The 14,592-nt window shown below is 42.7% G+C and overlaps 1 protein-coding gene across 1 annotated transcript in view; it reads left to right on the top strand.

Annotated features, from left to right (window-relative positions):
- The window catches only part of pyroxd2 (pyridine nucleotide-disulphide oxidoreductase domain 2), a 30,953-nt gene extending 16,655 nt beyond the window's left edge, over positions 1-14,298 (top strand). The window contains exons 8-16 of the mRNA XM_038992128.1: positions 5,475-5,572; positions 5,715-5,856; positions 6,118-6,252; positions 8,109-8,181; positions 11,213-11,366; positions 11,489-11,643; positions 11,868-11,974; positions 12,873-12,993; positions 13,475-14,298. Coding sequence (XP_038848056.1) covers positions 5,475-5,572; positions 5,715-5,856; positions 6,118-6,252; positions 8,109-8,181; positions 11,213-11,366; positions 11,489-11,643; positions 11,868-11,974; positions 12,873-12,993; positions 13,475-13,545 — 1,056 coding nt within the window. The 3' untranslated portion in view covers positions 13,546-14,298. The remainder of the gene's footprint in view (positions 1-5,474; positions 5,573-5,714; positions 5,857-6,117; positions 6,253-8,108; positions 8,182-11,212; positions 11,367-11,488; positions 11,644-11,867; positions 11,975-12,872; positions 12,994-13,474) is intronic.
- Positions 14,299-14,592: the final 294 nt, after the last annotated feature.

Here is a 14,592-nt window from a genome sequence, read left to right as displayed (position 1 = left end):
AAACTATGTTTTCCCACATTGTATTTTGAAATATTGCGATATGCCTGGCTTAGCCTCTACTTTTCACAGACAGTCGCAACTCAGCAATAATCTGCCCAAATTGCAAGAGCTACCTTTCCTTCTGGCTATAGGCAATTGATTTTAAACAATCCACAAACCTTACTTTAAAAAAATAATCGAAATATTATCTGTGGCCAAATCATGCTTTAGTAGCCTATTTAGAATTATTTTATTTATTTATGTATAGGCAGGAGACGGTTCATTAGGCTATATAATTTTGGCAATTTAATTACAGTGGGGAGAACAAGTATTCGTTAACTGTATAAAAGACACCTGTCCACACACTCAATCAAACAGACTCCAACCTCTCCACAATGGCCAAGACCAGAGAGCTGTGTAAGGACATCAGGGATAAAATTGTAGACCTGCACAAGGCTGGGATGGGCTACAGGACAATAGGCAAGCAGCTTGGTGAGAAGGCAACAACTGTTGGCGCAATTATTAGAAAATGGAAGAAGTTCAAGATGACGGTCAATCACCCTCGGTCTGGGGCTCCATGCAAGATCTCACCTCGTGGGGCATCAATGATCATGAGGAAGGTGAGGGATCAGCCCAGAACTACACGGCAGGACCTGGTCAATGACCTGAAGAGAGCTGGGACCACAGTCTCAAAGAAAACCATTAGTAACACACTACGCCGTCATGGATTAAAATCCTGCAGCGCACGCAAGGTCCCCCTGCTCAAGCCAGCGCATGTCCAGCCCCGTCTGAAGTTTGCCAATGACCATCTGGATGATCCAGAGGAGGAATGGGAGAAGGTCATGTGGTCTGATGAGACAAAAATAGAGCTTTTTGGTCTAAACTCCACTCGCTGTGTTTGGAGGAAGAAGAAGGATGAGTACAACCCCAAGAACACCATCCCAACCGTGAAGCATGGAGGTGGAAACATCATTCTTTGGGGATGCTTTTCTGCAAAGGGGACAGGACGACTGCACCGTATTGAGGGGAGGATGGATGGGGCCATGTATCGCGAGATCTTGGCCAACAACCTCCTTCCCTCAGTAAGAGCATTGAAGATGGGTTGTGGCTGGGTCTTCCAGCATGACAACAACCCGAAACACACAGCCAGGGCAACTAAGGAGTGGCTCCGTAAGAAGCATCTCAAGGTCCTGGAGTGGCCTAGCCAGTCTCCAGACCTGAACCCAATAGAAAATCTTTGGAGGGAGCTGAAAGTCTGTATTGCCCAGCGACAGCCCTGAAACCTGAAGGATCTGGAGAAGGTCTGTATGGAGGAGTGGGCCAAAATCCCTGCTGCAGTGTGTGTAAACCTGGTCAAGAACTACAGGAAACGTATGATCTCTGTAATTGCAAACAAAGGTTTCTGTACCAAATATTAAGTTCTGCTTTTCTGATGTATCAAATACTTATGTCATGCAATAAAATGCTAATTAATTACTTAAAAATTATACAATGTGATTTTCTGGATTTTTGTTTTAGATTCCGTCTCTCACAGTTGAAGTGTACCTATGATTAAAAATTACAGACCTCTACATGCTTTGTAAGTAGGAAAACCTGCAAAATCGGCAGTGTATCAAATACTTCTTCTCCCCACTGTACATTTATTTTAGGTAAAGCTTAGATCCCCCCCTAGCCTTATGGACACTCACCTGTTATTTGCATGACACATTTTTTTTGACCGCCATAGCCCTATATGGGACGGGTTCGGCAGGGCCGGCATAGATCTTTACTCAAGAAAACCTGCATTGTCATCTGTTCTTCTCAATGAGGGATCTGGACGCTCCATTGGGAACAGATGCTTTGGTGTATCAGTGGCCTCAGACCCTGCTCTATGCATTTCCTCCGGTGGACCTGATTCAGGCCACTGTGGAGAAGGTCAGTCAGGAGGGTCTGTTGTTGATTCTGGTGTCTCCCCGTTGGCCCAGACAACCCTGGTTCCCGGAGATCATCCACCTGTTGGGCTGGGACCCGTGGAAGGTTCTGTGTTGTCGGGATCTATTGTCTCTGGCACACTAGACAGTTTGGCACCCACGACCGCAGTTATGTATTCTGTGATTGTATACATGCATTGTTTTGGACTTACGGTTCCTTGTACAAGTTCTGACATTTCAGGCTCGCAAGGTAAGTATTGTTCTTGGAACCGTCAGTTCAATGGACTTGAGCTGCAGTTGCAGCGTGTCAGTGCACATAGCCAAGTTGCAGCAGGTTCTGGTTCCCTATATGGGGCTCTGCCATTTCAGGCTTCTCAGAAAAGTATTAGGGAAAAATGTGGTTTCTGTAACCCATTTTTGGAGCTGGTGGAACTTGTGTGTGCTTGGTTGCCGTGGGCCTCCTAGTTTGGTACCCTCTAAGCCGGATTGGGGCGTGCTTGTACTGTATATCCTCATAGTATGTTATACCGAGTGACTGACTGAAATGGAGCATACATTTATGAATATAACTACTGTTCCCTAAAGGAGGGAACGAGGTATAACATATTTTGGGCCCGCACCTTCAGGTGATTTGAGCTCACTGAAGAGCAGTACTGAATTGAGGGAATTAATGCGAGCCCCGGTATTATAGCTAGGAAGGCGGGCTTCCGAGGGCACGCTCGGTATCCATTGGACCGTTGGGTGTGATTTCAGTTTTCTTCCTGTGAATATGTTATACCTAGTTCCCTCCTCCAGGGAACAGTAGTTATATTAATATCTGTACGTTCTACTCTGTTTCTCAGATCCTAAACCAATGGTTTGAGTCAGAACTGTCTATATATATATATATTATATATATATATATATATATATATATATATGTATATATATATATATATATGTGTATATATATATATATATATATGTGTGTATATATATATATATATATATATATGTGTGTATATATATATGTGTATATATATATGTGTGTATATATATATGTGTGTATATGTATATATATATGTATATATATATATATATATGTATATGTATGTGTATATATATATATATTGTGTGGTTGTATATGTATGTGTATATATATATATATTGTGTGGTTGTATATGTATGTGTATATATATGTGTGTATATGTATATGTATATATATATATATATATATATATGTGTATATATATATATATGTGTGTGTGTAGATATATATATACACACACACACACAGTTGAAGTCGGAAGTTTACATACACTTAGGTTGGAGTCATTTAAAACTCGTTTTTCAACCACTCCACAAATTTCTTGTTAACAAACTATAGTTTTGGCAAGTCTGTTAGGACATCTACTTTGTGCATGACACAAGTCATTTTTCCAACAATTGTTTACAGCCATATTATTTCACTTATAATTCACTATCACAATTCCAGTGGGTCAGAAGTTTACATACACTAAGTTGACTGTGCCTTTAAACAGCTTGGAAAATTCTAGAAAATTATGTCATGGCTTTAGAAGCTTCTGATAGGCTAATTGACAACATTTGAGTCAATTGGAGGTGTACCTGTGGATGTATTTCAAGGCCTACCTTCAAACTCAGTGCCTCTTTGCTTGACATTATGGGAAAATCAAAAGAAATTAGCCAAGATCTCAGAAAAAAAATTGTAGATCTCCACAAGTCTGGGTCATCCTTGGGAGCAATTTCCAAATGCCTGAAGGTACCACGTGCATCTGTACAAACAATAGTACGCAAGTATAAACACCATGGGACCATGCAGCCGTCTTACCGCTCAGGAAGGAGACGCGTTCTGTCTCCTAGAGATGAACGTACTTTGGTGCGAAAAGTGCAAATCAATCCCAGAACAACAGCAAAGGACGTCGTGAAGATGCTGGAGAAAACAGGTACAAAAGTATCTGGTATCCACAGTAAAACGAGTCCTATATCGACATAACATGAAAGGCCGCTCAGCAAGGAAGAAGCCACTGCTCCAAAACCGCCATAAAAAAGCCAGACTACGGTTTGCAACTGCACATTGGGACAAAGATCCCAAATGTCCTCTGGTCTGATGAAACAAAAATAGAACTGTTTGGCCATAATGACCAACGTTATGTTTGGAGGAAAAGGGGGAATCTTACAAGCTGAAGAACACCATCCCAACTGTGAAGCACGGGGGTGGCAGCATCATGTTGTGGGGGTGCTTTGCTGCAGGAGGGACTGGTGCACTTCACAAAATAGATGGCATCATGAGGTAGGAAAATGATGTGGATATATTGAAGCAACATCTCAAGACATCAGTCAGGAAGTTAAAGCGTGGTCGGAAATGGGTCTTCCAAATGGACAATAACCCTAAGCATACTTCCAAAGTTATGGCAAAATGGCTTCAGGACAACAAAGTCAAGGTATTGGAGTGGCCATCACAAAGCCCTGACCTTAATCCTATAGAAAATGTGTGGGCAGAACTGAAAAAGCGTGTGCGAGCAAGGAGGCCTACAAACCTGAGTCAGTTACACCAGTTCTGTCAGAAGGAATGGGCCAAAATTCACCCAACTTATTGTGGGAAGCTTGTGGAAGGCTACCTGAAATGTTTGACCCAAGTTAAACAATTTAAAGGCAATGCTACCAAATACTAATTGAGTGTATGTAAACTTCTGACCCACTGGGAATGTGATGAAAGAAATAAAAGCTGAAAGAAATAATTCTCTCTACTTTTATTCCGACATTTCACATTCTTTTTTTTTTTCTTTTTTTTTTTATTAAAATTTTTATCCCCTTTTCTCCCCAATTTTCGTGGTATCCAATCGCTAGTAATTACTATCTTGTCTCATCGCTACAACTCCCGTACGGGCTCGGGAGAGACGAAGGTCGAAAGCCACGCGTCCTCCGAAGCACAACCCAACCAAGCCGCACTGCTTCTTAACACAGCGCGCCTCCAACCCGGAAGCCAGCCGCACCAATGTGTCGGAGGAAACACCGTGCACCTGGCCCCCTTGGTTAGCGCGCACTGCGCCCGGCCCGCCACAGGAGTCGCTGGAGCGCGATGAGACAAGGATATCCCTACCAGCCAAACCCTCCCTAACCCAGACGACGCTAGCCCAATTGTGCGTCGCCCCACGGACCTCCCGGTCGCGGCCGGCTGCGACAGAGCCTGGGCGCGAACCCAGAGACTCTGGTGGCGCAGCTAGCACTGCGATGCAGTGCCCTAGACCACTGCGCCACCCGGGAGGCCCGACATTTCACATTCTTAAAATAAAGTGGTGATCCTAACTGACCTAAGACAGGGAATTTTTACTCGGATTAAATGTCAGGAATTGTGAAAAACTGAGTTTAAATGTATTTGGCTAAGGTGTATGTACACTTCAGACTTCAACTGTATGTGTATGTATGTATATATATATATATATATAGCTACAATATTGAATTAGGATATTGGCGTTGCTGTCTAACCCTTCCTCATCTGATTCCAGTTGCGTCCATGTTGTAAAGCTTTCCAGCGTCTTCTGTGTCTTGCTGAATATCTATACTATTTATTTTTAAAATTCTCAGATCCTGAACCGTTGGTTTGAATCTGAGCCTCTTAAAGCCACACTGGCTACAGATGCTGTGATAGGAGCTATGACCAGCCCTAACAGCCCTGGCAGTGGGTGAGACACACACACACACACACACACACACACACACACACACACACACACACACACACCCCCCTCTCAGAATTGAATAGAACATTATATTGTATATATGTTTTTGACAATACAGTTTCCCCCTTTGTATCTCCCCCCGCAGGTATGTCCTCCTTCATCATGTGATGGGGGAGCTGGAGAAGGAGAAGGGAGCGTGGGGTTATGTGGAGGGGGGCATGGGAGGGGTGTCCAAGGCCATCGCTAGCTCTGCCCGCTCCCACGGAGCAGACATTTTTACTGAACAGGTCAGCTGGCTGGATAGGCTTTCACATTTGTTCTATTCCATAGTGTTTTCAGTTAATGTTAAACTGTAATGGTCCAGCTGATTATAATACAGTGAATAAACATACATACAGCCATATAGGACAGATTTAATTTCCCCAGGAGTGGTTATCTAGTGGTTCCCTAGTTGGTAACTCGACCTTTTTGAATTTAATAGCTAATGGGTAATATAATGTGTTCTTGTGTGATATCTGTGTGTGGGTGTGCATGCATATGGGTTACAGGATGTGCATCAGGTCTTGGTAGGGTCAGATGGCAGTGCCAAGGGGGTGGTCTTGAAGGATGGCACAGAGATCTACAGCAGAGTGGTACTGTCCAACGCTACACCCTACGTCACCTTTAAAACACTCACTCCTCAGGTAATGCATCTTACAGGTAACACACTTTCACATCTTAACACACCTCAAGACTGGTGATGAACTTTAATCTCCAGTCAGATTGAATGTGAGACTGGCAATGTGAGACTATCCCGTTGGAGAACAAGCTCAAAATTCCATAGCTCATTAACAGTGCCTTCAGAAAGTATTCAGACCCCTTGACTTTTCCCAAATTTTGTTAGGTTACAGCCTTATTCAACAAAAAAAATCCTAATCAATCTACACAAAACCCCACAATGACAAAACAAAGCAGGTTTTAAGAAATGTTTGCAAATGTATAAAAAAAATAAACTGAAATATCACATTTACATAAGTATTCAGACCCTTTACTCAATACTTTGGAGAAGCACCTTTGGCAGCGATTACAGCCTCGAGTCTTCTTGGGTATGACGCTACAAGCTTGGCACACCTGTATTTGGGGAGCTTCTCCCATTCTTCTCTGCAGATCCTCTCAAGTTCTGTCAGGTTGGATGGGGAGCGTTGCTGCACAGCTATTTTCAGGACTCTACAGAGATGATCGATTGGGTTCAAGTCCGGGCTCTGGCTGGGCCACTCAAGGATATTCAGAGACTTCCTGCGTTGTCTTGGATGTGTGCTTAGGGCTGTTGTCCTGTAGGAAGTTGAACCTTCACCCCAGTCTGAGGTCCTAAGCGCTCTGGAGTAGGTTTTCATCAAGGATGTCTCTGTAATTTGCTCCGTTCATCTTTGCCTCGATCCTGACTAGTCTCCCATTTCCTACCGCTGAAAAACATCCCCACAGCATGATGCTGTCACCACCATGCTTCAACGTAGGGATGGTGCCATGTTTCCTCTAGACATGACTCTTGGCATTCAGGCCAAAGAATTCAATCTTGGTTTCATCAGACCAGAGAATGTTGTTTCTCATGGTCTGAGAGTCTTTTAGGTGCTTTTTTGGCAAACTCCAAGCGGGCTGTCATGTGCCTTTTACTGAGAAGTGGCTTCCGTCTGGCCACTCTACCATAAAGGCCTGATTGGTGGAGTGCTGCAGAGATGGTTGTCCTTCTGGAAGGTTCTCCCATCTCCACAGAGGAACTACAGGTCTGTCAGAGTGACCATCCGGTTCATGGTCACCTCCCTGACCAAGGCCCTTCTCCCCCGATTGCTCAGTTTGGCCAGGCGGCCAGCTCTAGGAAGAGTCTTGGTGGATCCAAACTTCTTCCATTTATTAATTACGGAGGCCACTGTTTTATTGGGGACCTTTATTGCTGCAGAAATGTTTTGGTACCCTTCCCCAGATCTGGGCCTCATCTTGGAGCTCTACGGACAATTCCTTTGACCTCATGGCTTGGTTTTTGCTCAGACATGCACTGTCAACTGTGGGCCCTTATATAGACAGGTGTGTGCCTTTCCAAATCATGTCCAATCAATTGAATTTACCACAGGTGGACTCCAATGAAGTTGTATAAACATCTCAAGGATGATCAATGGAAACAGGATGCACCTGAGCTCAATTTCGAGCCTCAAAGGGTCTGAATACTTATGTAAGTAAGGTATCTGTTTGTTTGTTTTTTCATAAATTTGTGCAAAATTTAAAAAAAAACGGTTTTCACTTTGTCATTATGGGGTATTGTGTGTAGATTGCTGAGGATTTCTTTTTTATTAATCCATTTTAGAATAAGGCTGTAACATAACAAAATGTGGAAAAAGTCAAGGGGTCTGAATACTTGAAAAAGTAGGCTATTGAAGAGACAATAGTCTATATACATTACATTCAGGAAGACAACAATAATTGTTCAAAAAATATTGTACTCCGAAGTGTATTATCGTGTTTGTGTCCTCTTACCTTAACCCTAACCCCTCTGTTTTGCTTCTCACAGAGTGCTCTTTCTCCAGCATTCATCAAAGCTGTAGATCAGATAGACTACACCTCCCCTGTCACTAAGATTAATGGTACGACCCTTATCATATCTACCTCATACTTTTCTTTTGTGTTGTTTAACTACCTTTCTTCAAGTACTTACTGTACTTAAGTACTTAAAGTACTTACTTTAAGAAACCCTTAGCATACAATTTCTGCAGCCAAGCGGAAATCGAATTAACATAATAAAACTAAATCGCCATCAGAATTTGTCTGATTAAACTAGAGATATGTTTTTTGCATGGGCTGTGTCTCAATCCACCGCCCTTACGCATCTGCGGTGAAAGTTGGCAGAGCTAGAGTGGTGTTTGTCAGACCATGAGACCAAATAGGTCTTCTCACAAAGTTTCATCAGCTGTATGGGTGGCTGGTCTTAGAAGATCGGTCAGGTGAAGAAGCCGGATGTGGAGGTCCTGGGCTGGCACAGTTACAGGTAGTCTGCGGTTGTGAGGCCGTTTGGACGGACTGAAAAATTCCCTAAAACGAAATTGGGAGGCGGCTTATGGTAGAGAAATTAACATTAAATTATCTGGCAACAGCTCTGGTGGACATTCCTGCAGTCAGCATGTCAATTGCACGCTCCCTCAAAACTTGAGACATCTGTGGCATTGTGTTGTGACAAAACTTCACATTTTAGAGTGGCCTTTTATTGTCCCCATCACAAAGTGCACCTGTGTAATGATCATGCTGTTCAATCCGCTTCATGATATGCCACACCTGTCAGGTGGATGGATTATCTTAACAAAGTATAAATGCCCACCCTTTAGGGATGTAAACAAATTTCTGCACAAAATTTGAGAGAAAAAAGCTTTTTGTGAATATGGACATTTTTGGGGATCTTTTACTTCAGCTCATGAAACGTGGGACCAACACTTTACATTTAAAAAATAAAATAAAAATAGTTTCCTGCTCTTTCTTAGATCTCTCAGATATAGGACAGACACTTCAGAACAAACTTCCTTTAGATTTTTTGGGGGACTATCTTTTGTTCCATGTAGTGAATCTGTTATTCAATGTGTTTCTATTGGCTAATAGCAGTAATGCAAAATTCCATGTTTCATTCCCCAATTTTTTTTTATACCTTTAGGGGCCTTAAAATTCAAAATCAAATAGCTAAATTATCCTTGGTACAACTGGAACTGTATACTTTATATATATATATATATATACACACACGCACACGCAGTACCTGTCAAAAGTTTGGACACGCCTACTCATTCAGGCGTTTTTCTTTATTTTTAAAATGTTCTACATTTTAGAATAATAGTAAAGACATCAAAACTATGAAATTATACATATGTAATCATGTAGTAACCAAAAAAGTGTTAAACAAATCAAATATATTTTCTCTTTTAGATTCTTCAAAGTAGCCACCCTTTGCCTAGATGACAGCTTTGCACACTCTTGGCATTTTCTCAACCAGCTTCATGGGGAATGCTTTTACAATAGTCTTGAAGGAGTTCTCACATATGCTGAGCACTTTTTGGCTGCTTTTCCTTCACTCTTTAGTCCAACACATCCCAAACCATCTCAATTGGGTTAAGGTCTGGTGATTGTGAAGGCCAGGTCATCTGATGCAGCACTCCATCACTCTCCTTGGTCAGATAGCCATTACACAGCCTGGAGGTGTGTTTTGGGTCATTGTCCAGTTGAAAAATAATGATAGTCCCACAAAGCGCAAACCAGATGGGATGGCCTATCACTGCAGAATGCTGTGGTAGCCATGCTGGTTAAGTGTGCCTTGAATTCTAAATAAATCACAGACAGTGTCACCAGCAAAGCACCATCACACCTCCTCCTCCATGCTTCACAGTGGGAACCACACATGTGAAGATCATCCGTTCACCTACTCTGTGCCTCACAAAGACACGGAGGTTGGAACCAAAAATCTCAAATTCGGACTCATCAGACCAAAGGACAGATTTCCACTTGTCTAATGTCCATTGCTCGTGTTTCTTGACCCAAGCAAGTCTCTTCTTCTGGATTAATTGTCAGAGTAGAGGACCTTGTGCATTTCAGGTAAAATAACAACCCAATGTTTATATCCCAGGACAAATTAGCTAGCAACAGCAAGGTAGCTAGCTAAATTGCCATGAATGTTTCGACCTGTCCCCAAATTAATATAGTTGGTTCAGAGTTAATTTAGATTTTTTTAACCTGAGTGTCCTGATCGCATCTGGTGTGGGTGAACAAAATCAACATGCGCCTCATTGTCGTCACACGTCATCAGAGTGCGCATCTGAACACTGTATGCTGGAAAACACCCCGTTTGTTATTTTTGATTAAAACAAAACCGCGTGGATTCCGCAACATGATTAGCTTTAAACAACTAGGAACCACCGCTAACCAAACAACAGTGCTAGGTGGCTGTACTACAGACAGCGGTCGTCGTCGTGGGAAAGACGCATTGTTGAAAAACTTTTGAAAAACAACTGGTTGCAGTAAAGAGCCAACCTGGATACTAAGGAGATCCTGAGGGAAATTGACGAATACCAACAGCTTTACACTATGGAGGAACAACATACTCCATCATGGAAAGATCCGACTACCTCGCAAAAGAACTCTAACCCGACAAAAGAAAGAAAAACAGATTAATCTACAGACACGGACAATTTACTTACTGTTGAAGTAGAGGCTAGTGCTCTGGCTGGAATCCATGCAACACTGGAAAAGTTGTGTGAGAAGGTAGCAGGGCTGAGGGGGAGTTTGGAGTTTAGCCAGAGTGAAATTCCCACTCTCCAAAGAGAGAACAAGGCACTCACAGCCAAGGTAAAAATCCATGATTCCAACATGGATTGTCTACTCAGGAAAAACGGGGTGATGGATTCACTGCTAGACATACAAAGTCGCAGCATGCGTGAAAATCTAATGTTTTCTAGGATTCCTTAGGACACATCCAATAACCCAGATGTCGCAATCAGAGAATTCATGCAATCCGCCTTGAAACTTCCTCTAGATAAGGGATCATCAACTAGATTCAGCCGTGGGCCGTTTTTTTCTGGATTGGATGGTTGGGGGGCAGGAACATAATTACAAATAATTTGGACCCATTCTTCCTAACAGTGGCAGTGGATAAGCTTCCTAACTTTTTAGCGGCCCCCACACCAGACGGCAAGCCTGGCCCACACCACCAGTGTTCTATCCACCTCAACTGTGAGAGTGTGGAGGTGTTACAGACAGCCTACGAAAACTGCATGGAGGGACGGCCCTCGTCCAGGTAAACACACTCACAGACACGCACGTACGGACACACACACATCCAGGGACCCACACAAGTGCATACAGGTTCACATACCACACACACACACACTCACATTCTTCCTTTTCTCTCCCCTACAGGCCCATGATCGAGATGACCATTCCATCGGTGTTGGACCCAACTCTGGCTCCCCCTGGTAGTCATGTGGTGTTACTGTTCACCCAGTTTACGCCATATAGTCTGTTGGGAGGGAGAGCGTGGACAGACCAGGACAGAGAGGCCTTTGCAGACTCAGGTTAGAACGCACACGCACACACACACGCACACACACACACACACACACACACGTGGAAACACTCTTAGAGCAGTTGTCACTGATGCTAGTAACAGAAATATTGTCACCCACGCAGAAAGTTGTCATCCTCAGAAGATTTTGTATAACATTCTACTGCTCATCACAGGCATTATTGAACTTATATGAAACTGACTAGGTCTCCGTGTGCCTGTGTATCTGTGTAGTATTTAGCTGGATTGAGCAGTATGCCCCTGGGTTCAAATCCTCCATTGTTGGCAAAGATGTCCTGACTCCCCCCGACCTGGAGAGGATATTTGGCCTAACTGGAGGGGTATGTGTGTGTGCTTGTGTGTGTGAAAATGTCTGTGTGTGCAGTGTGTGTGACGGTTCACAGCCACAATGTACGTACATTTCAATATTTCAAGTCAATTTTCTAATAGCTAGTAGTAGATTAGATAGTGTTCCACTGGAAAGTAGCATGTATTTATCGAAATGCTTGTGCTTCTATGCACACCACCAAACCACAGGCTCTGAACCAGGAAGTGATTTATATAGGAGCGTCTCTCTTCTTCCTGCTTTCCTTTCGTCAGAGAGAGTGTGTATGTGTGCTAACAAACGGCATTGAACGGTTTATGGTTACGCCAACAGTTACCATGATACTGTCCGTCAGAATCAAAGTTCATATCTGATATTCAAAGTAGTTCAACCACTTGGGTCTGCGGTATTTGTGTAAGTGTTTCTGGTTCATGGCTCATTTTGCATGCTTAAACTACTGTGCACTTTTACACTGCTGCTTTCACAAAGCCGATGAATGGACTCTGAAAGTGCAGTTTAAAGACTTAAGTCTAAGACTAGTGCAGTTAGTAAGTCCCAAGAGTATTACCAGCTTGACTATGTTCTCATTCACGGACTCAATTCCATTTCTCCTTATTTCACTCAGTCCTGTTCTTCCCATTCTCTCGAATGACCATAGAGACATGATGAGTGAGTCAAAGCCCCTGTCTTCTTAGTCATGCCTAAATGAGAAGTGGGGTTAGCAAAGTTATGCCCTAAACCTTACCCTTACTATTCTACTTTGATGGCTAAGAGGGTGGAAACACCCCCTAGCCCATGCTCACACCAATCCAAAGCTTTTAGATCATTGCGGGGAATTGAACGAGAGCGCACTTCAGGGAGAAGAGGGCAAATTGGACTTAGATTTATGTAGTGTGGTATTTTATCCTTCACAGAATATCTTCCACGGAGCAATGTCATTGGATCAGCTCTACCTCGCTCGACCTCTACCCTCCCTTTCAGACTACCGTTCACCAATCAAAGGGCTTTATCTTTGTGGCAGTGGCTCCCATCCAGGTTTGTGATTGGTCGTAAATGGTTTATTGGAATTCTATCCGATGCCAGCTCCTAGTCATCCTTGTGTGTGTGTGTACCGATGTAGGATCTTCATTTGAGCCAGTTTGCTACAGTGGGAAAATAATCCTGCAGCAACAGGAACTGTGAATTATTATGTGGATTATAATTCATGGATATTTTTGTAGGGGTTGATACATTTTTCGTTGGGCAAATCATGGCTGAAATGTCAAAATGGAAATTAAAAACTTTGGAAGCCTTTTTAAAACTCAAATACAGTACAAGTTTGCAAATTCTCAGCAAACAAACAGTGATTAAATTAAGATCCTATATCTGTGTGTGTGTGCGTGTGCGTGTGCATTCACTCTTGCATGTGGACCAGTACGAAAAAAAAGAAAATGCACTCTACTGTAAGTCGCTCTGGATAAGAGCGTCTGCTAAATGACTAAAATGCCAATGTATTAGTGTGTGTGTTTCTCCTAAGGTGGTGGAGTGATGGGGTCTCCAGGGTGGAATGCTGCTCTGGCTGCCATGGCCGACCTGAAACGTGGCTGAAACCTTAACCCGCTCTGACGGGATGAAGGGCGGGAGATTTGGACGTCCATGCCAATACCTTAACACTGCCCTCCCAGTTGTAGGTGCTTCATAGCCCTGTGCACCGTTTGGGCAGTTTTTAACTTTAGGAATAATGAAATGATTTCCAATGTGCAAACTCTTCCCACCCGGTGCCCTTGGTTAGCTAAAATGAACGCTCTGTTTCTAGAGGAACGATCTCAGATTCACAGACCTCAACTCTCAATGAAGAAGTACAGATCTCCATCCACTTGTATGGTACTGTGACACCATGACACGTCTTTTATTGAACATTCAACTGATGACATCCCAAAGGGAAGCTAATTCAAACCTTAAGCATACTAGACTTGTAGAATAGAACACTATAAGGAGTTGAATTCTGGAATAGAACATGAATGACTTAACAAAAGCTCAAACTCAAAAGCTCTCAGCCTAATTGCAGAAAAGAATGTGCACTCCACATCAGTGTTTCCCAACTCCAGTCCTCCTGTACCCCCAACAGCACACATTTGTGTTGTAGCCTCGGAGAAACACACCTGATCAACTCATAGAGGGCTTGCTGATAAGTTGACAAATTGATAAGGGTGCTTTATCCAGGGCTACAATTGGGGGTACTGGAATTGGTTTAAACTGCTCTACGTGACAAACACACAATTCATCTTCTGCAAAAAAAAAAAAACATATCAAAGAGGTAAACAAAACAGAAGTAATCAAATCAAATCAAATCAAATTTTATTTGTCACATACACATGGTTAGCAGATGTTAATGCGAGTGTAGCGAAATGCTTGTGCTTCTAGTTCCGACAATGCAGTAATAACCAACAAGTAATCTAACCTAACAATTCCACAACTACTACCTTATACACACAAGTGTAAAGGGATACTAGTATGATAATAGTATGACATCAATTACTGTTTTGATTGCATTAAACATTGAAATGTATATGTGTGTTTTGTGAATAAAACTTACCAGAGGAATCTTAAAAATCGATTTCTATTGTTTAAACATTTTATGAACTTTGCACCAAA

The sequence above is a fragment of the Salvelinus namaycush genome, chromosome 4 (genome assembly GCF_016432855.1).
Source record: "Salvelinus namaycush isolate Seneca chromosome 4, SaNama_1.0, whole genome shotgun sequence".
NCBI lineage: Eukaryota > Metazoa > Chordata > Actinopteri > Salmoniformes > Salmonidae > Salvelinus > Salvelinus namaycush.
The sequence above is the reverse complement of the archived record's forward strand: the minus strand, read 5'-3'. Positions and strand labels throughout refer to the sequence as shown.